This window comes from Gopherus evgoodei, chromosome 9, assembly GCF_007399415.2.
Source record: "Gopherus evgoodei ecotype Sinaloan lineage chromosome 9, rGopEvg1_v1.p, whole genome shotgun sequence".
In the NCBI taxonomy this organism is placed as follows: domain Eukaryota; kingdom Metazoa; phylum Chordata; order Testudines; family Testudinidae; genus Gopherus; species Gopherus evgoodei.
Genome location: NC_044330.1, coordinates 103669477 through 103694729, shown reverse-complemented (window position 1 = coordinate 103694729; position 25253 = coordinate 103669477). Strand labels below are relative to the sequence as shown.

The 25253-nt window shown below is 48.3% G+C and overlaps 1 protein-coding gene across 2 annotated transcripts in view; it reads left to right on the top strand.

The window, feature by feature from the left end:
• Positions 1 to 24501, top strand: part of FHL1 (four and a half LIM domains 1) — a 54705-nt gene extending 30204 nt beyond the window's left edge. The window contains exons 1-6 of one of the 2 annotated variants that reach the window (XM_030575627.1): positions 5652 to 5760; positions 17975 to 18156; positions 19143 to 19320; positions 20477 to 20646; positions 21299 to 21485; positions 23488 to 24501. In XM_030575627.1, coding sequence (XP_030431487.1) covers positions 5739 to 5760; positions 17975 to 18156; positions 19143 to 19320; positions 20477 to 20646; positions 21299 to 21485; positions 23488 to 23642 — 894 coding nt within the window. In that variant the 5' untranslated portion in view covers positions 5652 to 5738 and the 3' untranslated portion in view covers positions 23643 to 24501. Of the gene's footprint in view, positions 1 to 5651; positions 5761 to 17974; positions 18157 to 19142; positions 19321 to 20476; positions 20647 to 21298; positions 21486 to 23487 lie in introns of those variants that run through there. The other variant, XM_030575628.1, reaches the window with a different exon arrangement.
• Positions 24502 to 25253: the final 752 nt, after the last annotated feature.

Below are 25253 nucleotides of genomic sequence, written 5' to 3'. Positions count from 1 at the left end.
GTGCATGTTCTCCTGGCTGGGGAAGGCCAGCGGGGAGGTGCTCGCTTCTCTTTTGTTGGGTTTTCTCACGGCCTCCCCTTGGGTTGGGCCGTGTGCCCACTGGCTGTGGAGTAGCTCTTGTACAGCTCCGGTTCAGGAACCATCACTTGACATTGTCTGTTTTACCCATTACTGACCTGCCTCACTTAGGTCATTTTCGGGGAAGGTCATTGAGAAGATGGTGGTAGGTCACCTCTGGCAGTTTCCAGAGTCATCCTGATTATGGGGGTTTAGACTGTGGTTTTGGGGCAGGCTCCGCTGGGGTTGATGATCTTCTCCTAGAACAGGATGAGAACAGGGAAGGCATCACTGCTGGTTCTGTGGGATCAGTCAGCCTCCTTTGTGGCTGCTGACCATGAGATTTTGTTGGGATGCTTGCAGTCCCTCGTAGGGCTGGGTAAGTTACTCTTGAGTGGTTCTGCTCAGCCCTTTCTGGGGGGACCCTAAAGGAAGTTTGGGGCAATTTTCCCTCCACTCTGGAAGTCTGTGTGGGGCACTGCAGAGGCTGGTTTTGTCCCTCCTCAGGGCCATAGGGAGAGTCAGTCAGGACCTTGGCTAGCAGTGAGCTCAACATACTGATGGCACTCAGTGTTTCCATCACATCCAAACTGGCTGGGGCCGTGGAAGGAGTCACCCAGCATTCGATGGCCTTGCAGAATGGGCGAGGGTGGGCTGGCTGCGAGAACTGTGCTGCTCCCCTCATCTCTTGGGTGGAGCTCAAAGGGCTGATCTTATATGTCCTAGACTGATTCAGAACCTGATGTCTGGGAGATACCCCACTGATGCAGCTGAGATTAGCAGAAATGCCCTAGCTGGAGCTTCTTCCATTCAAGTCAGGGGGAGCTGCTGGCAGGGTGATTCCCATGAGGCTGCATGACCCTGAACACCTTTCTCTCTTCCGGAGCCCTGGTTCTTTCACTTTCCAGGCACGCTGCAACGTTCATCTTTCACTGCAGCCGTAACAGGGATGTGAGGGAAGGACTGAAAGCTGGAGGGATGTTTCCCAGGAGATCTTTGGCTGAAAGGTGTGTTTTCTCTTGGGGGCGAGTATAAACTGGCCTTTGTGGCATTGGCAATTTGAATAAAAACACTGCATTGATACATATTTTTGTGTCAGTTCTGTGAGTACATTTTGGGAGGCATTGAGCACTGTGCATGGGTCCCTGATGCACTGAATAAAGAAGTATAATGTTAAGCACTAAATTCCCTCTTAAATGTTCACTGCCTGAAATGACAACCCTCTGCACCTGTCCTCTGCTGTCACACATGATTCCAAATCAGGGGGCAGAATTCCAAAAACTAGCTGGAGGGAAGAGAAACGGTTATGGGGCAATATGCGATTGGAGGAGGCTGAATTTGTCCAGGAGTCCAAGCCATCAGTGTATCCTTATTTGTTTATCAGCCACTTTACAGCACTGAGTGTAGCACCGTCAACATGCAGAGAGCTTTAAAGTAAAACGTTACTCTGAAATGTAGGCATGATGTCCTGCCACCTCTCTATATTTATTGCTGCTCAGTTGTCTCTGATGATGGTGACTAATAGTTCATCAATGCTGGGCTATCTCCTGTCTCTATTTAAGTGACTGTTTCTGTCTTGTCAAGTGATAGATGGACATGTGAGAAGCCTGAAGCTGCTCAGGCCTTTTCTGGCAGGATGATTCAGGTCAAGAAAATACTCTGGAAAACACAATGTTGAATCACTCTTTATTCAGGTACATGACACACTCCCTTAATCATGCTGCCTGCTCGACAGCCACCACTCTGATAAAAAGTTCACTTTGGGGGAACGTCTCTTTGGGTAACTGCTGTATTAGTTGAAAAAATAAAGAAATTTTAAACTACCAACGTTAAAAATGCCTTGGCTGACCAGACAGCAAGTGTGAAAAATCAGGACGGGGTGGGGGTAATAGAAAAAGCCCCAAGTGTCAGGACTGTCCCTATAAAATTGGGACATCTGGTCACCCAAAAAATGCCACAGGCACAGCTCAAATCCTCATCATTGCGCCAGCAGACCAGTGCCTAGTGCTACAGTTTTGAACTCTTCCTGAATTCAGCAAGACAGGAATAATACACAGAAGGAGAAAGAAGTGCCCAGGGCTGAAGGTGAACTCAGATCTCCTGTACCATGAATTCCAGCTCCTGATTGCTTTGGGGTGTAAGGACCCGTGTCCACTGCCCTTCGAAATTCTGCTGGTATTTGATTCTCCTGGGAGGATTGATAGGGAACTCAGGTTGGACTGGCTTCTCCACTTTTCAATGTAAATGCCAGTGTCTCCCTGAAGCTTAGTACAATGTGGCCTTCTGGGCTCTATCATCGTCCTCATCACCATCGTCATCATCATCATCCCAGAAAGTACCAGAATAGCAGTAAACGAGATGGAAAGGGAGATCTTGGGGATCACTGGGGTGAAACACTGGTCTGGAGAGAAGTGTGAAATTGCCTAGGGCCATAGAAGCATAGAGTTAGAAGAGACCACAAGGATCATCTGGTCTAACCCCCTGCCAAGAGTTGGGATTGGTTGTGTCTAAACCACCCAAAACAGGTGGCTATTCAGCCCCCTTCTGAAAACCTCCAGTGAAGGAGCTTCCACAATCACCTGATGCATCTGTTCCATTGTCCTACTGTTTTACAGTTTGAAAGTTTTCCTGAGATTTAATCAATATCTGCTGTGCTGTCACTTGAACTTTTGTCCTGCCTCTGTGGCAAGAGAGAACAACTTTTCCTTTTTTATGTAGTAGCTTCAAGTATTGAAGACGGCTATCCTGTCCCCTCTCAACCTCCTCTTTTCCAGCTAAAGATACCCAGTTCCTGCAGCCTTTCCTTGTAGGGCATTCATCCCTTGACATCTTTGTCGTCACCTCTGGCCAGTTTCTCCACATCCTTCTATACATTGGTGACCCAAATAAGACACCAAACTTCAGGTTAGGCCTGATCAGCACATGTAGAACAGTACTGTCCCTCTCTGAGATTTACATGCTATACTGTAAGGCAACCTAAAATTGCATTTGCTTTTTTTGCAACAGCATCGCATTACTGATCCTATTGAGTGACCACCACAACGCCCAGATCCTTTCAGCAGCGCTGCTGCCAAGCGGTTATCCCCCATTCTGTATTTGTGCACTGATATTTCTTCTCAGCGTAGCTGCTTGCATTTTTCTTTGTCAATTTCATTTGTTGTCTATAGCCCAGTTATACTTGGACTACCACCCAGGACAGCTATGCCACCACCTCTAGAGTGAGGGAGCTGTGCTCCAGACCGTGTTGTTCTGTATTGTGCCACATAAGAGGTGACACATTGGGGGAGGGGTCATGTGGGGTCACGTCTCCCCTGCCCCCAGATTTGCTGCTTGGCTTGTATTGAGCATGCTCCCCTCCCCGTATCAGTAGGCATGGGTCATCTCTGTGCCACATGGTAATAACTTTAAATTTGTGGGCTTACTATTATACACTGTGTTGCAAACTACACTCCTGGGATGAAATCCTATGGGTCTATTGAAGTGAATGGCAAAACTCCCATTGACTTCAGTGGGGCCAGGATTCTACCCATTCTGTTCTCCGAACCTCTGCCCTGTCTCTTTCTCCCTGTTTCTCCTCTTCTCCCTCTCCATTGTGTGTGTGTCTCTGGGTGCGAAATACACTCTCACACCCTCACACTCTCTCTCCCTAATATACCCACAGAACACTGACGTGTGTACATAATGCTTGTCCCATCCCATTCATGAGTCTCTTCACTCCCATTGAAATGCAACCATCTCTGGGGTGGAACGTGATAGCTGTTTAACATTGCACAGGAATGTTACACAGCTCTTTAGGCCAGGAAGTGAAGAATACCAAATCTGTTTGAAATTACAGAGGATATTTTAGGACGGCTGTAATTACTCAAGCTGGAATGTGGCGAGAACCACCAGCACTCACATACCCTAGGGGGAGTGGTATGCCAGAGAGTTACTAAAACAGTAACAAGGATGGTTATCCATGGGAACACCACACACCTTGCCAAAACAATCCGCTATGTACACTGTTTATATGGAAGGAGACCGGCTCAGTTAAAAATGCCAATTGTTCTGATTCCCACGGCGTCGTGAACTACAACAATAATTTGCTAGAGTTTGATATGTTGACTGGGAGAATTTTCTTAGCCAAAACATTTTAGTTTCTTATGAACTATCTGCTGGATCAATAATAAGTGGATCCACTCTTTTTGCCAGTCTGGAAATGAATGTTTTCAAGCCTTGTCGTTTCAAGCAATCTTATGAAACTTTTAGACGTAACTGACAGTTGTGAAGGAGACTGGTTACGATACTGTATCTTTGCAGCCTGGCAATGATACTTAGCACTTTCTTTTCCAATTGCTGTGCAAAGTGCAGGGGCCACAGAGATGGGCCTTGTTGAAAAGAATTGCAACATTAGCTCCCTGATACTCACAGCGCCCTCTGAGTAGGTGAGAGGGGAAAGTTGAGCGTGAGAGGTTAACAGACTTTCCCACGGTCCTGCAGTCAGTCAGTGTCATAAACAGGATTAGAATTCAGGAGTTCCTGGCTTTCAGCCCTGAGCTCAGACCACTGATCACCCTGTCTGTCTGCCATGCCTGGAAAGAAACAGCTGTTCCTGTGGTGTTAGGGCCTCTGCTAACGTAGCTTCCTGTCACTTCACACTGTAAACTAGTGGGTAATACTTGAGAAATGAGGCTTATTATAAAGACAGGAGCAGGCCAGCCTCACTTGTGGCTGTGAAAACGAATTGCATTAAGTTATGCAGGATTTTAAATACCAGACGTAAATCTTCAGTGCATGTAAATTCCCCCTATTTGTGCCCTATTCACTGTTAAGGTGCCTTGGGTTCAGGGCCGGCTTCAGGCCCCAGTGCGCCAAGCTCGTGCTTGGGGCGGCATGCCACGGATGGCGCTCTGCCGGTTGCCGGGAGGGCGGCAGGCAGCTCCGGTGGACCTCCCGCAGGCGTGCCTGCGGAGGGTCCGCTGGTCCCGCGGCTCTGGTGGAGCATCCGCAGGCACGCCTGCGGGAGGTCCACCGGAGCCGCGGGACCGGCGAGCGGCAGAGCAACCCCCGCTGCGTGCCGCCGTGCTTGGGGCGGCAAAATGGCTAGATCGGACCCTGCTTGGGTTCTGGCATGCCTGACTGTGGTTTCCCCCTCGACCTAGCAGAGCTGGTGGGGAGCCATGAATGGCATTTGTAACTAATTCACTTTTTTTAGCTGGACCTTAATATTTTGCAGTTAGCCTATTTTTTTTTTTTAAATAAAGAGCAGCTCAGAATAAGTATAACTGAGATAGCACAGCCCCAAACTGTTTGAGTCTGTACATTAGGTTAACAGGTTGTAACAGTTGTAAGCTATTTCTAAAGCCAAGGCCAAATTGTACTTTAGCAGAGAGGTCAAGTTCCTATAGAGCTTCTCTGCCTTTAAAACTAATTTGGATGCTGAAGTAGTTGTGCAGGTATTTATATGTTGTTTATGGTACTTTCACCAGATCTTATTCTTCTCCCTTGGATCACCTAAAATGGTAAGAATTTTTGACTGGGATTAATCTGTGATCTCTGGGGAGGGGACAACTGCGGGTGGGTCTTTCTGTATTAATAGCCTCCCCTTAAATGTATGTTATCAAACGAGACACATTCTTATCAGCCGAGGAACTCTTGAACTCCGTTGTCTAAGGGCTGCCTGTGAATTTGTTCCCGTAATAATGGCTTACCACAGACATTCAGGTAAAAAGGAAATATCATAGGCTATTTAATAAGTGCCAGTCCTGTGTTTAAAATACCTTTATATTGTGCAACTTTGTTTTGGTAGCAGGATATTGTATCGTAAAAGTGATTCTTTATTTAGTACATTCTTAGTGGTTTGAACAATTGGCTAGCTGTAATTAATGATAACCATTTGGGATTGCAACAATAGACGTTATTACACTGTGTAGCCGAAGATATTGTTGATTAAGTGCTTTTGAAATGGTTTTAAATAGTAAATGCTTTGCTATACAGTACAGTGGGAAGCCTGTGGTTTGACTGTGATTTTAGTAAAGCTATCAAATGTTCCCCAAATTTGGGGTGGGAGGGTGAGGAATGGCTTGTGGATATTAACTATGGAATGTGCTGGCTTTGGTATTATCATTGGTAGTAGGGGAAATGTACAGCAGCAGAGAATGGAGGGAGGTAAAAGATATAACCACAGATGGGTTGCTACACTTTAGGGAAAGGATTGTGGTTACTTTGCATTTCTTCTCTGTGTTAGTGGTAGCCTCCTCGATCAAACAGAGAGAGACCCTCTGCATTAGCAAGAATGAATAGGGTTCTCTCTCCCATGAACATTGACCGGAGTTAAGCAAGCATGTGTAGTGTGAACCCCTTAGCACACACATATTTCATGGCTCACCACCTGGTGTGAGGTGCTCACTGAAAATGCCCTATCTAAAACGACTGGCCGCTGTTTGGGCTTTTGATGGGTGTTAGACATTTTAATAATTTGGTCAATTTCCTCAAGTTAACTGATTTTTTTTTTAACGGTCCAGTGCATTGTTACACCAACAGACTAAAGATGACAGTCGCTTTTACCATTCTGCCTCTCATCGCAAATGGCTCGGCTCTGGGAATATATTGTATTCTCAGTTTGTAGCCAGCTCCTGCTGGCACCAATCTGAACTGCACACATGGAACAAGTGGAGTTCACGGCCCTTTAAGAGTTAATTCGATGAGAATACAAGATCCTTGCAAACTTAGAGGGGTAAGGTATGGAATGTGCCCAGCTCATGCCCAGAGTCTTGGGTGTCTTTTGTGTAATACGTGTACAATATGCCTACAGAACGGAGCATTGGCACTTCTCATTTTTTTTTCTAAAGTAAAAATTAATGCAGGTGGCATCAGCAGCTCCGAGTTAATAGAGCCACTCGTTTCATTTAGATTTTAGCAAGACATTTACATTTTGTTAACTAGCAATTTATTATTAAAACACACACTCGATAGCGAAGACGGCTTCAAGTATGCCACGTGTTACTGTACGGTAGGTTCTTCTTACTGGTCTTGTGGATGAGAGACACTGGTGTGGGACTCAGATTTGGCTTCAATTTTCTGCTGTGCCAGAGTTTCCCTGCATGACTATGATCAAGTGGCTTAGGTCCCGATCCTGTAAGTGGTTGTGCATGTCAGGAGCTCCATTAACTTCAACGGGGCTTCTCACATGTCAAAAGTTAAGAGTTTGCAGGATTATGGCCTCAGTCACTCTGCCTTGGATCCCCATATGTAAAACGTCCCTACCCCAGGCTCAGAGAGGTGTTGTGAGAGACCAATGTTATACCTGAGGTGCTCAGATCCTGTGTGATGGGGCTGCATAGCTATTGCAAAATGTGTGCAGAACTTGCAGTAGCCCATGTGTTAATAAAAGCACCGCTCATTTATCAACATAGTAGCTTGTAGAATGTGCTGGGTGAGAAAACACACACACACACACACACACACACACACACACACACACCACACACACACACACACACACACACACACACACACACACGGAAGAACACTGCTTTTGGCTAATCTCCTTGCACAAATGAACCTTAAGTGCTTCTTTTCTCTCTCTGTCCGGTTTGCTAGGGGTCCGTACCACCAGCCCACAATCCCCTTTTACAAGAGGAGCTATTAACTTCATGCCTCATAACTGATGAAGGGAAGAGTTCTTCCTGTCAAGTGCATTCTTGTGGCACCTTTGCGGTTTGTAGCAAACCAGATGGCACTGCATGAAGGGATTCAGAGTACAGTAACTGAGATCCTACATACATGGGCCAGATCCTCAGCTGCCGTACATCAGCCTAGCCCCATTGCAGTCATTGAAGCTGCACTGATTTGCACTAGCATTGAAAGAAAACCTCCTCAGCTACCTGGAGAATACTGTTTGCAGTGTTGTTATAGCTGTGTTGGTCCCCGGATATTAAGCGACACAAGGCAGGTCAGGTAATATCCTTTATTGGCCCAACTGCTGTTGGTGGAAGCTTTTGAGTTTCACAGAGCTCTTCTTCAGCCTCCTTTGAGAGCCTCAAGTAATAATAGGCGTTCAAGATATCCAGTGACAACTGTAATCCCCTTTTTGTTACTCTTCCAAGAGCTCAGACTTTACGGGGAGCAGCAGCACCAATTTTCCTAAAGCAGCTCCAGAAACTAACCCCATCTTAAGCTAGGTACTGAGTTCCCAGCAGCTCTGGCCATACAATGCCCAGACCTCACTCCCTGGTGAGGCTGACTACTGTTCTTGACAAGCTCTGTGAAGCTTGAAAGCTTGTCTCTTCCATCAACAGAAGTTGGCAATAAAAGAAATGAGGCTATGTCTGTAATGTCTCAACATACCAAGAGAAGTTTAGTAGGTTAAGGTCTCATCTTCCTTCCTAAGTGGCAAACAGGTTAATAAAGTTTAAGCACAGTTTCCCTATTCATTTTTACAGCCCAACCTTTTGAGTTTCTGTCTAAAACTTTATCGCATGTGTACATGCTCCCTGAAGACATTAACACACATCCTATGCTACGTGCTCTGCTTATCAGTTATGCTTAAGTTTCATTTGTTAAAACAAATCGTTGCTGTGATGTGTTGCTTTATAGCCCGACTGAATTCCAGGTAATCAAACTGGAGGCCACGAAAGCCAGGAAAACAAGTGTTCTTATGTTTGGGGGGAGAGGGAGGGCCTTGCAGAAGAGTTCAGAAATTAATGTTCACAGAGAGAAGTTGATTACGCAGCCCTGGATATTGTGTATTGCTCACAGATAGAGCTTGCTCAAGTGTGTCATCCTAAGCAGTGCTTATTTGTATGAATGCAATCGCCCTTGCACCAATTTCAAACGACGTTGTAAGTAAAGCTTTTTGGGTGTGTCCCCTTTGGAGAGAACGTATTAAGAAATACAGAGTTGTTTACCATATTGTAGAATTAATTGCTGACGCTAAAGCCAAACGGAAAGCGCTCCCTGGAAGCTGAGGCATGTTTGGCACAGTGCCAAAGATGTCCTAACGGATGGAAAGGATTGGTGGCTTTGGAAAGGAGCAGATGCTCTTTTTGCACAATCAGCTAATTGGCACCTTTTTGATCAGGTAGAGTTCCAGCTGAACTGTAACTTGTTTTCACATCAGTTTCCTGACATGTGATAAGGTGTGGCCTGCTGCCCTGCAGCGGTAGCCCAGCTCACCAGGGAGTGAGGTCTGGGCATTGCATGGCCAGAGCTGCTGGGAACTCAATACCTAGCTTAAGATGGGGTTAGTTTCTGGAGCTGCTTTAGGAAAATTGGTGCTGCTGCTCCCCGTGAAGTCTGAGCTCTTGGAAGAGTAACAAAAAGAGGATTACATGTGTCATTGGATATCTTGGACTCTTGTTATTACTTGAGGCGCTCAAGGGAGTTTGAGGAGTTGGCCCATAGTGTAGCAAATCCTCCTGTGGCAGTTCACACCCCCACACATCTACACATAGCTTATCCCGCCCCTCGCGGAGATCAGCCCAGGTGGGAAAGTCATTCAAGTCTGGTTGTTGCTTGTTCCCAATTAGTGTTTTCTTGCCTCAGTGATTGGTTTAATCTGTAAAGCTGAAGGACAATATGGATCACAATATATTCTGATGATGCATATGTTACACTTCTGAAGCTAAACAATGCTGCTCAAACTCCCTTCATCTAGACACCATGGTCAGGAAAAAATTAGCTTGTAGAACAGTTGCATCCCAAGCAGACATGTTCGAGGTTATTTCGAGCTAGAACATATTAGGGGCCGGGAAGGAATTTTCCTCCAGGGCAGATTGGCAGAAGCCCTGGGGGTTTTTTGCCTTCCTCTGCAGCATGGGGGCACGGGTTACTTGCTTGAAGGGTCTCTGCACCTTGAAATCTTTAAACCATCATTTGAGGATTTCAGTGGCTCAGACATAGGTTAGGGGTTTATTACAGGAGTGGGTGGGTGAAATTCTGTGGCCTGCATTATGCAGGAGGTCGGACTAGATGATCATAATGGTCCTTTCTGACCTTAAAGTCTATGAACACATGCACCACACTGTCTTGCTCTTGAAGTATGTGCTGTGCCTGTAACATGATTGTATCCTGTGATTAGTGCTTGCTTTGGCGTGTGGAGAGCTACTTTGCATTGCTATAGATTATGTGTTGCCCTGGCATTGGTCCATACTGTACACTGGATAGCCGCTGAGCAACTTGTAATGCAACTTTGTAAAGCTGCGCGCTGAAATAAAGACAAGTGAAGGAAGACAGTCCTGGTATTTCCCTACATCCAGTGTTGGGATTGCGATAGATGACATGGGATTGCTTTCCAGACAACAGAGTCAGGGTTGAAGTACCTGGATGTTTGGGCAAGTTCAGTGGTGGGGCTTGTAATAGGGGCAAGTGACTAAAGGGATACAAATCTCTCTTCTCCAAAATAATAAACTGCTGTGGCTGCTGCCAAGTGTCGAGTCGAGTACAGGGTGAGGGTGGGGGGTGTTAGGTCATCCATATTGTGCCACTGTGCCTCCTCCCTGAGCCCACCAGCTTCATGGCAGCCTAGGAGCCATGCTACTGGGGACTCCCTCGGCCCGTAGTGGCTTCTAGGGAGCCGGGGACTCCGTGGAACAGGTCATACGGCCTCAGGATCGGCCCAGTTCCACTCAGAGAGGCTCTGCAGAGGTGGCTGGGCTTCTTTCTGTGTGTGTGTGTGTGCGCGCGCGCGCACAGGGGATATGCTCCATATGTGGGTTGGGGGATGGCTGAGGATGCTTCAGGCCATAAATAGTCCCTCTGTTTACAAAAAATGGAACCTCTGGTAGCTAGAATCTGGCAGGAGTTGTGTGCTGGCTCCTTTGCTTTTGTGTGGCAGGAGTAGCTGGTGCTGTGTTTATCTTTTGCAGACACTGGTAGCATTGTTGTCTGTTGTTAGTACATGATGCATTAAGGTTCAGCGACGCGGTTGCAACGAAGGAACATGGGTTTGTAGTTATGTGGTCTTGCTCAAGGGGATCATAAAACTAACATCAAGAAATGATCTAATGCTGCCTGCCCTGGACTGCACTTAATTCAATTTCTTTCAAATAAATCCTGTTCGGCTGACAAGGTCGCACATATTTGGCCATTGTCAACATAGTTTCCATATTTCTCATCGGTTTACATGTTTTGGAAATGTGGCTCTTGGCTCAGTCCCAGGGTGTGCATGGGCTCAACGCTGCATTGTCAGCAGGAGATCGCTGTCCCTCTGACCTTGGCAAGGCAGTGTTTCCAGACAGGAAAACTGGCCTTGGTCCCAGTAAAAATCTGTTCGCCCAGATGCTTGGGCTCTATTTTATGAAAATGGAAAGAGACCAGAGATGGTGGAAGCTCTCTTCTAATCGCTGCCACTGGCTCACTATGCAGTGCTCAGCTCTCAATGTGCATCAGCTCCCCTCCCTCTCAAACAAGGGAGGCGACTGTCTGATGGGAATACTCGGAGTGCACGCACGGGTCATGTGTGTTCTGGATTAGTCAGTGAGGTTGCATGTGACTGGGAGCAGAATGTTACCCAAAGCTGGAGGAGCCCAGAAACCAAATAGGAGACAAAAAAGAGATTTCTCCCTCTTGAAAACCTGGGCAGCACCAGTGGGTGTGAGCCCACCCCCTCCGCCTCCTACGTTTATATTTCAATGTGTTAATAACATCAGAAGAAATCGAATCCAGTGTGACCCGTTGGCCACCTACACGAATGTGCAGCCTGAGCAGGGAGCATCAGGCAAGGTTTACCTCCAGAGAAGCCCCTCCGGAGCTTTGGCAGCCAAGGAGCGTTCCTTTCAGCACTGCTTTGTCTCCTTTGGTGAGGAAATGAATTTTTGCTGCTAGTTGGTTTGTAGTTAATGAGACACAACAGAACAACTGACCTGCTGGTGTTAAGTTGATGTTGATAGCCAGGGCCTGCTCCTGCTCCCACTGAAACCAAAGGCAATGCTCCCATTGACCTCAGTAGACTAGGATTCAAGCCCTTAGCTTGTCAATTAGTGGAAAATTACCAGTCACTTGGGACTGGCAAGTGGCCAGAGAGAAAGGGGCACAAACAAGTCCTCTAGCTGTCAAAGCACCATCATCTGCTGCATCAGAGCACTTCAGCAATAAATAGCAAGGGTCAAAGGGACCCTGGCTGCCTGATTGCCATGGAAACTCCACTGCCTTGAAGGCTTGCACCAATCCGAGAGTTTGCCTACCTCTTCTGCACCCACCTAGTCCTGCCCCTGTCCTGTGGGCCCAGTCTGTGACCCAGAACAGGAGCAAAGAAGCCATAAGGGAAGCTGGGTCTGTCCCAGTTCCTGCACATGGCACTGAATTTCATGAGACATAGGGATAAGGCAGGCTGTGCATCCAAAACCAGCAATCAAAAGCCCAGTTGCTGTTTTTTCAAAGGGTAACTGTGGCTAGGAAGGTCTGACACTACACCGCAGTAATAGAAGGCTGCAGAGCTCACCCCAGTCATAGCAGCCAATGCATTTGCCTTGCACTGTTGCAGTTGCTTTGAATTGATGCGCATTATGTAACCCTATCCTACTTGAACTGGTTCAGTAGCTGAGCTGTGGCAGAATTGGTCCTGGGAGCGCTAATGTGAACTTCTAGTACTGGGTGCCTTTTTCTTCACAGAGGTAATTTCAGAGTATGGTAACTTAGCAGGCTCAAAGCTTGAATCGCTTAAGGGTTTCTAGGGTGCCCATCACCATCGTATGCAGGGGCTTCCCAAGCAAAGTAGAGCTGCATAGTGAGGTCCCTAAGGATCTGTCTACACTGCATATGGGAGCCAGCCTCCCAGCCCAGGTCCAAGGATGTGCACTAGCAGGGTCATGCTAGTGTGCTGTAGATGTTGCCTTGACATTGTGCCTTGGGCTGGAGCTCGGGCTGTCAAGTGCGAGTCCTGCTAGCACCAGTCTGAGGACCCGACCTGGGAGGCTTGCTCCTAGATGCAGTGTAGACATTCCCTAATGGACTCTCTCTCCCCTGGTAAGAACCTAGGAATAACAGGGCTGGACCAGACCTGGGGGCAATCTAATCCAGTAGCCCATCTCCAGCAGGGTCCAGGTGCTCAGAGGAAGGTGCCAGATGCTCTGCCTCCCAGGTTACGGCTCAGTTTAGGGCTTTAATTTAGGATCTGATCCATGTTAGGACATATTTACAAGGAGGCGCCGCTCAGGATATACAGCTATCATTTCCTTTTTCCCTCTGCTGTCTTTCTGCGGGATGGTGGGAAATCTTTCTCAAAGAAGGGAAGTTTGCCACCTGCCCTAAACCTGCTCAGATTCTGAGTAGTCCAACTTCCTCTGTCCTCGTGCCACCAAGAACACCGTGTCTGGCCTTCACGTGTCTCCTGAGGCCTTTGACAGAGGCATTGTCCCGGGGGCATGATGGAGCTGCAATGACTGACTGTGATGCCTGGGAAAGTGCCTTGACCTGCCAACACAGGCAGAGTGGGAACCACCACCAGAGGGGTTGCAGCGCATGGGTAATATGCTCCAGGTGGCTTTTCCCATGGAGGAGGAGAGCAGCCGCAGTTTGTACTAGCTAGAGCCTGTGTGTTGCATCCACATTCAGCCCCAGCTGGTGTGAGCTCTGGAAGGGATGAACATGTGCCCCGCAGTCACCAGGTTCTTGCCTGGCAGGAAGGGGCAGTTTCCAAGGAAGCTGGAGCTGGAAGACCGTTTATGCCACCTGGCCTTCACGGTTTAGGGCTTAGTCCTGCAGGCGCTGAGCACCATAGCCCTGATCCACCCAGGGCCGGCTCCTGGCACCAGCCGAGCAAGCTTTTGCTTGGGGCGGCAGATTCTAAGGGGTGGCATTTGGCCCAATCCTAGGGCAGCACGGACGCCTTATTTTCTTTTTTTTTAATGGTTTACTGCTCTGGCCCCCCTGCCGGGGTTTTTTTGGTTTGTTTTTCTTTTGTTTCACCTACGACTTTCAGTGCACCACTGTAGGGGATGGCGGTGCGGAGGAGGGGAGCGCCCGCCTGGGAGCGGGCTGTGCACTCTGTCAGCCCCAGCCGGTGCCAGGTGTGCAGCAAGCCCGGCAGCCCGTGTCCTTCCCTCCCAGCCGACCGACGCCTTTCAGTTCGCCTGCAGGCAGGAGCGGGGCAGAGCCCTCCTGGCAGGCAGCGCGGTGGGAGGGGCCGAGTGGCGAGCGCCCTGGCTGAAGGAAGTCCTGGCTGCCCCCCTTCTCTTGCCTCTCCCTGCCCTCCCCTCCCCGCTAGCTGGGGCACACACTTCGCTGCCCAGGGCATGTCTGCAGCGCAGGGAGTCCCGCTAGCCGGAGTGCAGCCACTGCCCGCTCAGAGGCTCACCAGCGCGGCTGGGGAAGGTAGCCGTGAGCTGCCAAGTAAGTGGCACCGGAAGTTAGCTTCTTTGCTTGTTTTTTGGTTTGCCGGTCCGGCCTCCCTGCACCCTGGTTGTTGGTTTTTTTGCTTGGGGGTGGCAAAAAAGCCAGATCCAGCCCTGAATCCAGCAGAGCTCTTGCTTTAACCTTGGGTGTAGCACATGCCAGAACGCTTTGCTGAATCGTGGCCAGAGTGAGCTGCACGCTGCAGGATCAAGTCCCCAGCCAAGAACTGAGCAGGCCCCTGAGGTTTTGCACGGTAAGGTCGATGAGAGGCAGCTGCCTTTGAGGGAGACGGGGGAGGGAATGACGTAGCGTCCCAGCTCGTTCTGTGAAGTGTTTCTGTCTTGCAGCTAGATTACAGGGGGCTTGTCTGGGGTTCATTTGAGCCGCCTGCTCTTCACCTAGATGCTGGGCTCTTGCAGGCCTCACGACATCCTTGTGATGGTTGGTGGCAACTGTGAAAAGGAAAGATACAGCTGGGTGTAGTTGGCAGTGGAGCCTGGACACCTGGCTCTCTGTGTGGACTAGTGGATAATAAAGAGGGGGAATAAGACAGGTCCCTGGAGACTCAGCAGAAGGCGCCTTCCTTTGGGGGAGAGGCTGAGCTGGGCATTGCACCAAAGTCCCAGGCGAGGGACCTAGCCCCTGGGCCATCCTTACCGCTAAAGGGGTTCTGGAGCCCCATCCTGAGTACTGTGCTGAACTCCATTCAGGGGGTGGGGAGGGAGGGTAAGTGCCAAGTGCTCGGGCATAGCGTTTTTCTCTCTGCGTATTTCCCCCCCTGTAGTAGGCTCTTCATAGCCCCTGAAAAGCCAGCATGTGGGGATCTGAAGAAGCAGAGGGCACAGACTTCGGTCAGCAACAGGAAGCAAGGACCATTTGCTTTGTCTAATCTAATTCTGCTTTCCTGCCACCCCCTGCTTTAGGGCTATCAAGAGCCCGTCATTGCATTTCCTCTTGGCGTTTTCTGTTGACAGAACTCAGCCTCATCTCTCTGTCCAGCTATTGCCAAGGAGGAAATTCTTGTTTACTTCACACTTTCATTACAGTAAGCTGAAAAAATGCGGCTGAGTGTAACAGGGAAGCAGCCCGTCAGGATAAATTAGCAAAGACTGTTTTACATCCCCATGGTCAGAAGAGTAATTGGTTTGGAAGGAATTTTCACACACACCCCTGCTGACCCTGGACACATGACTACAGGGGATTGTGTCTCAGTGCAGATGCTTATATGCCATGGTGACAGGACCCTCCCCATCCTACCTGTGGATAAGTATAGGGAACGGGAACAGACGTTGTCCTTGGGGTACTGAGCAGGGACCCACCAGCCAGGGTTGGATGTCTATGGGGCGGGGGTGGTGGTGATCCCTGACTCCCAGCCAAGGTGCAACATGGCTGGCAAACATTACTTCCAGTGGAAAATTCTAGAGTCATGAGAACATCACATCTGCCTCCTGCAAGTCTGGGGCCAAGTTCAAAATGTAAGCTAGCAGCCAGGCTTCCATTGCTGGATCCCTGTAAAGACAGAGACAAAGCACAAGCAGTCACACATGAGCAGAGCCATGGGTCTTTGGGGCAATTTCTAGCTCATTTTTTCTTCATGTTAAACCTAAGACCAATGTAGGGTGCAGTTGGAAACATACGCAAGTACCCCTTCCTCAAGTCCTCACTGAAATAATGACAGTCAGGAATTAACTCAGATCGCCTGACTCACGCTCCTGTGTCGTAATGCCAGGCCATCCGACCTCTCATACATCCCCTCCAGACCTCTCATACATCCCCTCCAGCTCCTGCAGGGTGATTTAAAACGTGGGAGGGGGCTGATCAAGGTGTTTTCTTCGCTCACTGTTAAATTGTGAAGAACTCCTTGAATTCTTAAATTACCAGGTACAAGCTGTAGGACTCAAGCTGTGTATGTTCGGGTTACTGTGAGTGATGTACTCTTGTATGCAAGGACTGCCTGGCAGGCAAAGCTGCTCTGACCTTTCTTTTACTGGCTTAAACTCAATCCCCCTGTCCCCCCGGCCCCCGCTCCCCAAAGATCAAATAGAAAACTGAAGTTTAAACACAGTTTTTGGCTTCTGCTCCCACTGACAAAATTCAACTTTTGGAGCAGATGCAAGCCATGACAGATTAGTCACCTGGCTGTGCACAGGGGCCCCGGGCAGGGTGGGGAAGCCCCCATGTCCCCTAACCCTGTCCGATGCCACTGGATAGGGGAAACCCACAGAACATCCCCCCCCAAACTCTGGTTCCCTGCAAAAGTGGGGGGTGCCAGAGGCAGCCCCAGCACCCGGTCCCCTGCTGCAGCCCTAGGCCTGGAGGAGCTCTCACTCCCTGCTGCGGTCCCGAGGCTGCGGCACGGGGACAGAGCTTTTCCAGTCTTGGGGCTGCAGTGGGGCGGGGCGGGGGAGTGTAGAAAGGAGCAAATGGGTTGTGGGATGCGGGGGTAACCCTGCATGGAACAGGGAGCAGGCTGTGGTGACGGGGCAGAAAGGGTGAAGCTGCGGGTGGGGCCACAGATGGAAGGGGCGGAATGCAGGTGGAAGGCCCCCGTCCCCCCCCACTTGCACTGGCCCAATGCCCCAGGAAATCTTAATCTGCCCCTGTGTGCAAGCCCATCATTAACAAGTAGGTGGGGGGGGCCGTGGCTCCTTGAGGCAGTAGGGCACATTGGCCTGGGTATGTAGGGCAGTAGGGCACATTGGCCTCAGACAGGGTATGAGACGCCCTCTGGTGGCAACAGAGGGTAAGAGAGAGAGAGATGTTCCTGGGTCACAAGACCTTACCATGCTGCGTAAATACACATGCGCACAGCGACACAATTTTAAAACCGGCCATCCCCAGGGAGGCCAATGATGTCAGTGACACATGGCTGTGGCCCAATGGGCCAGGCAAGGGAAAAGCAGTGACGATATAGAGGCAGCTCTGAGTCCACAGCATCCTGCATCTGTGAAGGGGCTTGTGCAGCCTTTGCAGCAATCATTGCTGCTAGAAATCCTGTTCCCCATTGTAGCACATAACAAGCATTTTCTTTTTCATACTATGTCTGAGTGTGCGCGCTGCATTACTGCTGGCTGCATGGCTCAGCGAAGCTTTTGCTTGTGATGATGGGTGTGTAAGAAACATTGGGGATGTGGTTTAAGTCCCCGTTGAGTATAATGCATTAGGCACAGCACAATACTGATGGCCTGTTGTGGTGGGGGTGGGAAGAGGCTGTGAGCCAGGCGCGAGGACTTGTAATGCATTGCCATGAGCCAGCTACTTGGCAAAGCCCACCCATGACCCACTGCTGGTTGAAGACACTCCCAAACCTGTCTATTTTGTGTGGTCTAGGTCAGTTTTATTTAGAGCAGCTGGCCCCTGACATGAACAGCTCTGTGCCACCTGCCATTAAAATGCCCTGGAAGAACTTTGCTTGTGGTGAAATTGCTGCTGTATCATACCCTTAGCCTTGCTGGCAGGCGGGCCCTGGCAACACAAGTCCTGCTGTCACATGGAGGTGTGTCACGGAGTGGCAGGCAGCCAGGAGACCAGCGCTAGGGCAGGCGCATCTGACGTGTGTTGGAATGGCTCTGAGAGTACAATTTACCCTCCTTCCCCCCTGCAGGGCCCAGCAGTTACACCGTGGGCACCATGTCGGAGCGCTTTGATTGCCATTACTGCCGTGACCCGCTGCACGGGAAGAAGTATGTGCAGAAGGAGGGACGCCATTGTTGCGTGAAGTGCTTTGAAAAATTCTGTGCCAACACCTGTATCGAGTGCAAGAAACCCATTGGTGCTGATGCCAAGGTACAGTGGGCTGCTGCCACTATGACCCCCATGGCAATACGTTCCCATGGCCAGAAGATCTGTTAACGTGAGGCTGAAAGTCCATTCCCCACACACAACTTTCAGCTGTAGTTTCCTGTTCTTACCTGAAATTTTTATTTGAAAAACTGTTATGAAGCATGTGTCAATCAGCTCTGGCCTTCTGCTGCCACTTGGGGACGCTTGCTGGGCAATCCAAGGATCTAGTAAGATGGGCTTGGGCTAAATGTAACTGTTTCTTCGGTACGTGTGTGCGGGCAAAACTGCACAGCAGATACTTCTCCTACATTTAGCACAGGCAAAATGTCAACATTTGCCCAGGAACAACTATTTCTGGGGTTTGCACAGAATAACCTTGTGTCAGCGAGGAAGTTTAGCTGCCCACGTTCCTTTTTAAGGCAGCGCCAGTAAATCAAATATTTTTCTGTGATTTAGGCCTTGTTTAGAACTTTACTAAGAGGGAAAGTCCAGCTCCCCTCAGCCTGCATTCTAAGTGCAGGGAGCCTGGTGACAGTAAAGGCCCAAGGGATGTACATTGCACTGGGTTTGACACACCTTCCCTCACTGGAACCTAGCTTCAAAGTGTGCCAGGCCCCACTCGGTGCTTCAGAGAGAAACAGGTTAAAGTACTATGCAGTCTACCCCATGTCAACCTTTCAAATGAGGTCTTAAAAACCAAGTGCCTATATATTATGATGGCTATTAAAGAATCCAGTGTTATCCTGGTGTCCATGACCAACATTTCCTGTTCTTTCAATGGTGCTGTTTGGTGGCTGGTTGGCTGCTGTCCTCCACCCCAGAGCTGGCTGCATTCAGTCATGCTAGACACTAAAGTGGGAATGTATTTGGAGTGAAAAGGTGCGACAGTATTGTGAAATCTTGTCAATAGAACGTTTGTGCTTGAGGAGATGCGGGGGGGGGGGTCACGGCACTGTACAATGATGCATTTTTGTTCTTGTTGTTCCTAGGAGCTGCATTTCAAAAACCGTTACTGGCACGACAACTGCTTCCGCTGTTTTAAGTGCTACACGTCTCTGGTTAACGAGCCTTTCATGCTAAAGGAAAACAATAAAGTTTGGTGTAGCAGCTGTAGCTCCACTGAGGGTGCAAACAAATGCAAAGGCTGCTTCAAAGCTATTATTGCAGGTACTGCTGCTAGTTACGCAGCTTGGTGTATAGTCCAAGTCTAGGGTAAACAGATGTCCTGATTTTTGTAGAGGCAGTCCTGATATCTGGGGCTTTGTCTTATACAGGGACCTATTACCCCTACCTCCCATAGGCACTGACTCTGTGGGTGCTCCGGGGCTGCTCTGCACCCACTGGCAGCTCCCTGATCCATGCCCCAGCCCAGCTCACCTCTGCTCTGTCGCCGCCTTCTCCCCCGAGCGCGCTGCTGCATCCTGCTTCTCCCCCTCCCTCCCAGTGCTTGCGCCACTAAACAACTGTTTTGCAAGGCAAGCGCTGGGAGGGAGGGGGGGAGAGGAGGAGAGAGCGCAGCGCGCTCGGGGAAGGAGAGGGATCCAATACAGGCACGGAGGGGGCAGAGTCAGGGGCAGGGCAGGGGCAGAAGCACCCACCACTGCCAAGGAAAGTTGGCACCTGTGCCACCTCCTATCCCAATTTTCACACTTGTTAGCTGGTCACCTTATCTAACTCTAATGGTCCTATCCAGCACAAGCCACGGAAGGCAGCAGCTAATGGCCGTGCACCAGGCTGACTTGCTCAGGAAGATGGACCTGCTCCTGAAAACACAGAGAACCATGCCATGGCCTAATCCCCCAGTCAGGAGCTATGCAAGCCTGTGCTCAAGGGGCAGGGTGACTTGCACGTGCCTAGCTATTCCAGCTTTACACGGTCTAATTACAAATAAACCCTTGCCTTTTTCTGTCTGTGATTTAGCCTTGTGCTTATACTTTACCTTAGCACTTGGTTTTTAATCCTGGTCCCTTAAAAACAACAGTGGCTCCCTGGAGGAGAGCACTAGAGCCAGGATCTTGGCAAGCCCTCAGCTTCCATTCAGGCAGCAGAACCAGAACCCACATCTCCAAGAGCTCAGCCTGGCTGATGCTGAACTTTGCTGGCCATAAGTGTCCCAATTGGCATTGTGGCGGCCTACCCCTGCCACTTCCTGCACCTCCCATTGGCTGGGAGCGGCCACTGGGAGCTGCAGGGATGTGTCTGAGGAGGGTCAATGTAAATAACATGTCTTGCGGCCTGCCAGCAGATTACCCTGAAAGCATTAATAGTGACCATGTGGGCTGCACAAATTCCTGTACCAGCAACCTGTTGCTTTCTGTTGCAGGAGACCAAAATGTTGAATACAAGAAGTCATTCTGGCACAAGGAATGCTTCACCTGCAGCCAGTGCAAGCAAGTGATAGGAACAGGCAGCTTCTTCCCCAAAGGAGATGATATCTACTGTGTCTCTTGCCACGAACATAAGTTTGCCAAGCTGTGTTTTAAGTGCAAGAAGGTAAGTCACCAGGCAGTTCTTGGGTTGGGAAGAGGCCCTTTGCCTATGGGAGCATTGAGTTGAGCAGAGGAGCAGGAAAATGAGCTGGACTAACCTTAACCTTTTTTTTTTTTAATTGAGAAAATCATCAGATTGAGCAAAGATTTCACTGGAGTTGTCAGTTTTTCCAGACGCCGGTATTCAAGCAAAGGCACTTAGGCTTAGTTTCTTGACTCCTTCATCAAAAGGAAAGCTTCCCTGCATAATGAATAAAGCAAACAACAGCCTTATTTCCACTGCTAAAAAGTCAACAGCTGTTGCTTGCTGATGTATTTTACTGGAATCATTAGTGCAAAGCTGGTACTTTAAACCACCAGTGCTGTAAAATATCTGTAACACTAACGGCTGAGAAAATTTCCTGGATATTCCTGGCTGATCAGAGTTCAGCACAGAGAAACTCAGCTAGCTTTGTGCTGGTGCCTTTTAGGCAAAAACCTCTCAAAAGAAGGGAAATCCCTCTGTTGCTGTTTGAGGACAGGGGAACCCAACCCCACACGAGAGCTAACTGTAGCAAGCTCCTTCACCCCAGTTCTGAAACCCAGCTACCCTACCTGTAATGATTTGCAGTGATGGTTACAGCAGAATGCTTCCCTTATGTTCATTTCTGCCCCAGGCCATCACTTCTGGAGGAATCACTTACCAGGAGCAGCCTTGGCATTCAGAGTGCTTTGTCTGTACTGGCTGCTCAAAGCAGATTGGTGGGAAACGCTTCACTGCTGTGGAGGATCAGTACTACTGTGTTGATTGCTACAAGACATTTGTTGCCAAGAAGTGTGCTGGCTGCAAGAACCCCATTACAGGTAGGTTGGTCAATTAGTGAGACTCAGCAAAAGCAGCATTGTTTTATCCAGCCCTTCCTCCCCCTTATGTGTCCAGGCTCTTTCTCACCCCTTCACCTTGACCACCCTCAGGGCAGTCTCCTGAAGACTAGGCTTAAAATAGACAGAAGCAGGTGGCCTTCATTTGGGCTAAAAGTGGTGTAACAAATTAGAGTAAGAAAACAGGAGGCAGGTAGGTGGATACAATGTGTGTGATGTAGAACATCAGCAAGAAACCAAACGGTAACACCTGTTTTAAGTAACAGGTGACCGAGACCTGCAGAACTGGAACATGATGCTAGTTTGCTTCCTTGTGGCTAATTGGATACAGGAATGAAGTGGAAAGCAGGAGGCGATTTTTGGACCTATCAGAGCATTCTAATAGCAGGCATGGGATTTGATAGTTCATAGATCTAAACAATCCATAGAAAGGAATAGAACTTAGTAGAAAATAACTCTTTCCCTAAAGCCACCATCTTATCCGCCAAATCCCTCCTCAGCTCCCCTCTCCCACACGACACGTACAAAACTGCAGACTGAGAATAGCAACACATGGAGCAAGCTGTGCAGTGTTTAGCCAGGCAGTAGCTCTGATCCCAGCCTGCTATGTTTTTACCATCTCCTGCACTGTACCTGCCTGTTTGCCTTATCCACCGGTTATGTCTGGTCATGTGCAAACTCTGGGCACCCAAAGCAGCTGGTAGAGATGTAAATCACCAGCAGAGGGGCTGGGCAGTCATGCACGTGAGACAGACACTCTGTCCCTTGTGCTTGATATTGCAGCACACTTGGCGTGGAGTGGCAGGACTCTGGGGTGTTTCTAAAGATGTAGGTGTGGGTCATGCTCTGTTCTCCCTCAGGCAGAGCAGAATGTAGCAGCCTGCCTGCTTAGTGAATTCCCCCAGGAGTATACAAATGTTAAGGCTCCTTTACATTGGTAGAGCGGTGTAATGGACTGTATGGCTTTATAAATGCTTATTGGTGCTTTAGTGATTAGAACTGATCTCCATGAACTGTCTACTACTGACCTTTCTGGAGATGGTCAGTAGCCAGTATAAATTGTGAGTTTCAGTCCCCAGCCCTCACTTGCTCTTCAGCTGCCTATGATGTAACACTGAGCATATGGATGCATATACTTGTTGACTAATAACTAGAAGGGTCAATACTATCTACATTACTATTAGACAAAGGGGGGGGTTGGTGATTTCCTCCAATACTCCCCACTCCCATTCTCCATCCATTGTATTGTTTAAATAAATTAGCAAAATAATTGAAACCAGCTTATTTTATTTTGACAAAATATGCAGAATTTTAAAATATTGCATGTAGCTTTTTTATTTTTTGTGTGCAGAATTCCCACAGGAGTAGCACATGTATTAAACGCTGTTTTACAGGGAGATTGGAAGAGCTGGAGGAAGGCTGGGTTTAGAGGGAAGGACTCACACAAGAAAAGGCTTTTCACTGTAGGATTGGCAAAACTAGACAGACCAGTGCTAGAGGAGCTGGGACTAAGCCACTCAGGGCCTGATTCTGATCTTGCCTCAAGTGGAGTCCTGTGAGGCTCTAAGTGGTCTGGGAAACCCCTCTGGGAGAAGAGGATTTTTTTTGTTTAATTTTGAAACAAATCAGGTTTAAAAATGGAAGTTGTCAGGACAATGTGGGCAGCGAGGTGCTGCTGAAACTTAAAGGGGCCTGAATGCACCAAAACAGCTGCATTCCAACTGCTGGGGTTTTCACCAGTTCTTTACCAGCAGAGTTTGCTGAGGTAGACAAGAGAGAGCAGAGCAGGGCATCTGGGACCAAGTCCAGCTCTTGCTAGGTCTGGCTGAGTTCATACAGGTCAGGGCACATTGTTCTTTCCAGGAAAGCCACCAACTACTCTATTCTCTCTATAAGTCACTAAACATTAACACAGAACAAGTTACTTTCTATTGAAAGGAATGTTAATTACCTTCTGTAATAACTCCCTCTATCTTTCTAATAGGGTTTGGAAGAGGATCCACTGTGGTCAGCCATGAAGGCCAATCCTGGCATGATTATTGTTTCAAGTGTACCAAGTGTTCCCGTCCTTTGGCTAACAGGCGCTTTGTCTATCATAATGAGCAAATTTACTGCGCTGACTGTCCCCACAGACTGTAAGGAGCAGTCTCAGCCTTTGCTGTAAAATGGATTGGAGCCTTGCTCTTGTATCTGAGCTGGTTCAGAAGGGCCTGCTAAAGGCGCTTGCATATTAAACTCTGCCTTCTTCCATTTTACAGAATGGTTCAGATGTCCAGCACCAGCATATTTCAGCTTGTTTGATTGTAGATTTTAAGGTTTTGCAGTAACAAAACTTACTCAGCTGCAAAATTAACTTTGCTTTCATGCCAACCATTAACACAAAAGCTCGAGGTGCCAGAATTTTAGGTCCTTAAATATCCAAATATTGTCTCTTCTGCATGATGATTAGCACAAAGTAAAACAAAAGCTGATTTTGTAACTTAAGTTGAAGTTTGACACTTGATGACGTGGTTTTTGACAAGGAACATACAAACCTCTGCACCCACTAAAACAAAAAAACCCCAAACCCTTAGTAGGAGATGTAAAGATCACACCCAGGATCACAGATATGGTGCTTCGTAATTATACATTCATGAGTACTTTAGATACAGACATTAAATGCCTTTGCTTATAGTACCCTATAAAGCGAGTTACAGTAAGTATATGGTGTGGCTTTGTTTATAATGTTTTGCTACTGTGGTTTAGCTAGGGAGAATGCTAAAACAGATTTATGGCAATTAACTGATTTTAAGTTGGCTTGTCAGAAGGTTTTGCTTACCAGCTTTTTTACTTTAATTATGCTGTCTACACCTGATTTACTAATTCACCACCTTCAAGAAGTTATTCTTTGAAGCATAACATACAATGAATGTGTATGCATTTTTCAAACATTGTAGGATAGCTCTCCTACCATGCCAACCTGTTATTTTAAAATCTAATAAAAATTGGATTAATGCTTGTTTGGATTCATGTACTCTGGATGATTGTTTCTCTTCACTGGTTTTTGTAGGCAACAAATATCAAGGTGTGTGTGTCAAAGTCACTAAGAGCTCCCCTCCCCCCATTACACTGCAAAACTGAACTTACTTGTTTTGAGGACCCCTCCGAGTGCCAACACTTTCACTGCCAAGAGCGTATTTATTTGTACCTGTGGCCAACATAGAGTTACTGGAAAATTAACCTCAAATTGGTGTCTGTCCCTCTGAAATCCCTCTTCCAGATGTAATCTATTTTTAAATAAATGGAGCAGCCTGAGGAACATTAAGCCATCTCATCTCCCTGAATTCCCATTGGGATTCAGGGCAGGGACAGGGGGATAGAAGGAGATGAACACACACAAGGTTTCGAGGATGACAGCTACAGTGGGGAGATGGAGGGAGCTGAGCAGTGCTGCAAACACACAGGGATGGAGCATGATCATCCCCTCCTCTGCTAGAGTCCAAAAGAATATTTTGTTGTTCTTTATGCTCTGCTACAGGCCTTTACTCAAAGCTCAAACCATTGCCCTGTATTGAGCAGCGTAATCAATGTTGGCAGCAGCGAGGTAAACCGGAGCACCATTACAGTTTCTTCAGACCTCCAAAAACCATGGAAATTAGAGAGCCATTCTACACCCCCTTCGGTCTTTGAACAAAATGAAAGACCTACGGCCCTGAAACACTCAATTTCTTGAAACTTTTTCCAATTTCACACCAGTGATATGGCTCACTG